The sequence below is a fragment of the Struthio camelus genome, chromosome 5, assembly GCF_040807025.1.
Source record: "Struthio camelus isolate bStrCam1 chromosome 5, bStrCam1.hap1, whole genome shotgun sequence".
In the NCBI taxonomy this organism is placed as follows: domain Eukaryota; kingdom Metazoa; phylum Chordata; class Aves; order Struthioniformes; family Struthionidae; genus Struthio; species Struthio camelus.
The window spans coordinates 79,451,229-79,456,523 of NC_090946.1; the positions used below are offsets into that span (position 1 = coordinate 79,451,229).

At 60.6% G+C, this 5,295-nt stretch overlaps 1 protein-coding gene across 1 annotated transcript; it reads right to left on the reverse strand.

Moving 5' to 3' along the window:
* Positions 1–693: 693 nt before the first annotated feature.
* On the reverse strand, positions 694–4,520 carry LGALS3 (galectin 3). The gene is made up of 6 exons (XM_068947486.1): positions 4,429–4,520; positions 3,510–3,531; positions 2,687–3,052; positions 2,302–2,390; positions 2,013–2,181; positions 694–957 (listed from the first exon to the last, which is right to left on the reverse strand). Exons 2-6 carry the CDS (start codon positions 3,525–3,527, stop codon positions 802–804), a joined length of 798 nt encoding a protein of 265 aa, XP_068803587.1. The 5' UTR covers positions 3,528–3,531; positions 4,429–4,520; the 3' UTR covers positions 694–801.
* Between the last annotated feature and the right edge of the window lie 775 nt (positions 4,521–5,295).

Consider the following 5,295-nt stretch of genomic DNA (forward strand, 5'->3'; position numbering starts at 1 on the left):
CCTGTGGCCTGTTTAATGGGGTATGTAATGCTCGTACAAAGTGGATATTCTGAGAGGAAAGTGTGTTCGGGACATGCTGGTCTGGGCCACCCCCTGCAGCTCTGACAGCAGAATGGGCCTATGAAACGGGAGAGCAGTAACTTTCCTAGCCACGATTGCCTGGGAGGGTGGGGGGTGGATTTTGCTCCCTCCTAATTTGGCTTTGAACCCAACGCTGAAGTTCCTCATTCTGGTCAGGATCAGGGGCCTCTCTCGTTTTCCCTGTTTTCAGCGTTTCCTAGTGGACAACTTCAGTGAGGTGACACTTCTGTGAATTATGCACAGCCCCTTCACAGCCTGAGCGTGCAGCTCCTGCCCTTGTGCTCCCCTGGGGACTGAACTGCCCTTCTCTACGTTGATTCCTTCAGTGGAAAGGCAATAACAGTGCTCTATCCAGCAGAGGCTAAAAATACCAACTACTGGCTGGTACTAGGTAGGGTGCAGGATTTCCACTCTACCTCACAGGACCACTAGCCACATGGCACGGACTGCTTTCCCAAGTACTTGTCTTCTGGCAGATCAGAAATGGCTCCTATTCATTCTCTTTTGGCAATGAGCTTTTCTCATTCTCTACTGCAAAGATTCAGGTACTTCCATATTTGAACTTTGAACTTGCTGGAGGAGCTTGTCCTCTGGTATCTTACAGAAAACAAATTTTACTTCCAAAGTATATTTTAATTAAATGTAGTAAAAGGATTCATGCAAGAAGGCACTTCTGTTACAGCCATATTAAAAGCATGAAATTATGTGACAACACCTTAGTTATATCATGGTAGGCATAACGCTGGTGAGAGAGATGTCCCCAGCAATGCAGAGTCTGGTGATTTCATTCAGTCTCTTCTCCCGGTAGTTGTACTGCAGCAAGTGAGCATCATTGACTGCTACCTTGAAGTGATCCACCTCACAAAGGATCTGGAGCTGAAATAAAGACACCAGATTAGACAAAAGATAAATTCTAGATTTGTTGCAGTTTTAAGGCACAAAATCGGACTGAAAACAAGCAGGTCTGGCACCTGGTGAAGGGCTGCTGCCAGCCGAGTCCAGCCTGGTGGTGTGTAGGAGTAGGAGCTGGTACAGCAACTGTCATTTGCAAAAACAGTGATGGTCTTTGCCTTCCCAGAAGCCCTCATCTACTCTTTCTCCTTGACAATTTAGCTAAGCATCTCCTCATGACTACTGCAATGTTTTCAGGTTGCAGTGCCCAATGTTTCACGGTGAGAGCTGCCTTCTCACCATGCGTTGAACCCACTCTGCAGGAGAAGCAGCTCGAGAAGGGTTGTTGGCTGCTCTCCCTGCAGGCTCTTTGGAGACCTAACTGATCTGAAGCTGACTTACCCTAAATAGAGGGGAAAAAAATGCCTTATGGAAACCTGTTAAACAACTGCTGGAGCATGGCAGCGTAAATGGAGAGCATTTAAAAGTAGAGAGGGAGAACATAAATAAGCAGAAATTAAATCTCAGGCATCTTCCTTCTAAGAGGGAGCAGATTCGTGTGGGAAAGCATCAAGGTCCTTATAGTTATTCCCCACCTCGTTACACAGCCCTGATGAAACAACTCTGCCAGCATGTGGTAGGGGTGCTGCTGGCACGTTAACAGCATGTTGGTGCCACCAGGACATAACTTGCAGGTGGATTTTCGAGTTACCGCTCTCAGAAGACACACATCTAAGGGGCCCAGCTCCACCAGCCATGTGGGATCTCCAAGTCCCAGCTTTGGGGCTGACGCAACTTTCTGCCCAGACGTCTGCAGGGATAAAGAGCTACAACGCCTAACATGCGGCAGTGATGGTGTCGAGTCAAATGAGGGACTGGAGTGGCTGAAGGCTTCTGTAATAAACTGCTTTTACAAGCAGGTAGAGAAACTGCATTTTTCAGACAGGAGAAAGGGTGTGTCTGTCCGTCTGTCATGTACCGAACAAATTGGCCCTTTTGGGTGTGGTTAAGGGGTTTGAGGGGGTTTTTTTTGCGGTTACCTTGAAGGGTTTTCCAGCTTCAAAGGGAAACCTAGGTGCCGTTCTCTCCTCCTTTCCCCAGTTGTTCTGCAACATTGAATTACAGACGATGACTTTTCTGTTATCCTCGTTGAAGCGGGGATTAAAGTGGAAGGCAATATCGTGCCCTCGCTTGAAATCCAGGGAAAATCTGCAACGACAGCAAGGGTTTAGCCGCTTTTGCCGCGAAAGCCCCGGCCTCTGTTACAGGGCCTGCCGAAAGCAGCGCTGCGCCCGCAGGGCTGCTGCTGGGTGCTCGGCGCCCCGCTACCTGTTTGGTTTTGCGTTCGTCGTCCCCGTGACGGTTATGAGCATCCGCGGCATGAGGCCCGCCTGCAGCGGCAGCTCGAACGGGACTTTCTGGGAAAGAGCAGGGATTTGGCGTTGGCGGGAAGGCACGTTAACATACAGCCAAAGCCCAGGGCTCGGGCGCGGGCTGGGGGGGGGGTCTCGAGGCACAGCAGGAGGCTGTGGCTTCACAACATCCCGGCCCATCGCTCGCGTGTCCCCGCAGAGCCCCCCCTCCCCGCGCCACCAGGGTGACGTGGTGCTTGGCCGCCCGCAGGCCCCCGTGAGCCCACGGAGGTGTTCGGCTCCCGCTCGGGGCCCCTCGACCCCTGCGGCCAAGCACGGCTGAAACCCGACGGAGCCGTTACCATCGATGCGGCCCGTCCCTCTTGCGGAGGAGACGGCCCGAAGCCAGGGCCGCTGGGCGGCTGCGCCGGGGCAGGACAGGGCCCTGGTCCCGCTGGCGCTCCGGGGAACGCTCCGGGTGCTCCAGGGAACGCTCCAGGTGCTCCAGGATACGGTCCCGGTCCTGCTGGTGCTCCAGGATACGGCCACGGTGCCCCCGGATAAGCTCCCGGTGCTGCCGGCGGCCCCGGGTAGGTCCCCGGCGGGCCCGGATACGCCGGGAAGGCGCCGGGGGCCGGCGGCGGGTTGCCCCAGGCGGCCGCGGGCCAACCTTGGCCCGGGGGAGCGCTGGGGTTCGGGCTGTTCCCGCTGGGCAAGGCGTCAGAAAGCTGCACGGGCAGAGGAGGAGGGTTAGGAAGGAGACGGGAGGGAGCGAGAGGAGAGCCGGGAGCGAAAGCTGGGCGGCCGGCGGACGCGCTCCTAGCTGCCGGCGGCGGGGAGAGCGCCGTCTCAAGCGGCTCTGGGTTCGTTTGGGAGCGGGACGCTCCGGCTCACGAGTCCCTGCGGGTCCCCCGACCGCCGCGGGCTTTGGGGCAGGGTCTTGCCGTCTTTCGCGGCCGGCATCGCACGCCAAACGCGGCCACGCAAGCGTCCGTGAGCAGCTAACGCGATTTGAGGTTTCCAGGAAGTGGCTTAGCGGTTAGCGTGGGTCTAACTAGGTCGGGGAGTTAGGCAGGGTAGCAAAGACTAGTTCTCGTTTTTGCAATAGTCCCTCCACTTCCGTGCAACGCAACAGCGACGGGCCCGGCTTTTTTTTTTTTTTTCCTTAAAAAAATCAGTACTTACGGAGAAACCGTCTGCCATCTTCCTAGAATAAAAAGACGAAGGGGCGGTCAGTCGTTTTTATCAGCTGCCACCCGAGAAAAAAACCCAGCGCTGCAAAGCCGCAGATCCCAGCGCCGCGGTCTGAAGCGAGGGGCACGCGACCGGCCTGAGAAAGCCGGGGGCGACCAGCGCCAGCAGCGGCCGCGGGACACGAGCTGGCCTCGTCTCGGCCGGCATGCGCCGAAGTAGAAAGGGCACCGGGCTGAACGCCACCACCACCACCGGCACTGCTACCACTGCTGCCACCACCGCCACCACCACCACCGGCACTGCTACCACCACCGCCACCACCACCACCAGCACCGGCACTGCTACCACTGCTGCGACCACCACCACCACCACCACCACCGGCACTGCTACCACTGCTGCCACCACCGCCACCACCACCACCAGCACTGCTACCACTGCCACCACCACCGCCACCACCACCACCGGCACTGCTACCACTGCTGCCACCACCGCCACCACCACCACCAGCACTGCTACCACTGCTACCACCACCGCCACCACCACCACCAGCACTGCTACCACTGCCACCACCACCGCCACCACCACCACCGGCACTGCTACCATCACCACCACCACCACCACCACCACCACCAGCACTGCTACCACTGCCACCACCAGCACCACCACCACCACCGCCGCACTCAGCGCAGCAGCCAGGGGCCGCGCAGCCTCGGCCGGGGCCGCGCAACGAGCATCGTTTCCTCCCGACCCGCGGCCCGGGCACGGGGGGGACCCGGCCCCGGGGGGGCAGCGGGGCCGCTCCGACGAGCTGCGGCCGGAGCCGGCACCCGCCGCGACAGGGCGGCTGGAGGCGGCGCTGCCACCGCCTGCGGGTCACCCCAGACCCCCGGCCCGGCCCGGCGCCGCTCACCTGCGGGCTGCGCTCCCGGCGGCCCCGCTCCGGCTGCGCCTCCGCTCCGGCTCCGCTCCCGGCGGCGGCGGCGGCGGCTCCTGTCCCCGCCCGCAGCGGGGCGGCCCCGGCGGGTCCCGGCCCGGCGCGGGGGGAGCGTCGGCCCCGGCGGCGCCTCCCAGCGCCCGCTCCGCCCCCGGCCCGGCCCGGCCCCGGCTGCCCGACAGCTCGGTACTAACCCACCGCCCAACCCCGGTACTAACCCACCTCCTCACCCCGGTACTAACCCACCGCCCCACCCCGGTACTAACCCACCTCCTCACCCCGGTACTAACCCACCGCCTCACCCCGGTACTAACCCACCTCCTCACCCCGGTACTAACCCACCGCCTCACCCCGGTACTAACCCACCGCCCCACCCCGGTACTAACCCACCTCCTAACCCTGGTACTAACCCACCGCCTCACCCCGGTACTAACCCACCGCCCCACCCCGGTACTAACCCACCTCCTAACCCCGGTACTAACCCACCGCCTCACCCCGGTACTAACCCACCTCCTAACCCCGGTACTAACCCCCCGCCCAACCCCGGTACTAACCCACCGCCCCACCCCGGTACTAACCCACCGCCTCACCCCGGTACTAACCCACCGCCCTACCCCGGTACTAACCCACCGCCTCACCCCGGTACTAACCCACCTCCTCACCCCGGTACTAACCCACCGCCCCACCCCGGTACTAACCCACCGCCTCACCCCGGTACTAACCCACCGCCCAACCCCGGTACTAACCCACCGCCTCACCCCGGTACTAACCCACCTCCCCACCCCGGTACTAACCCACCGCCTCACCCCGGTACTAACCCACCTCCCCACCCCGGTACTAACC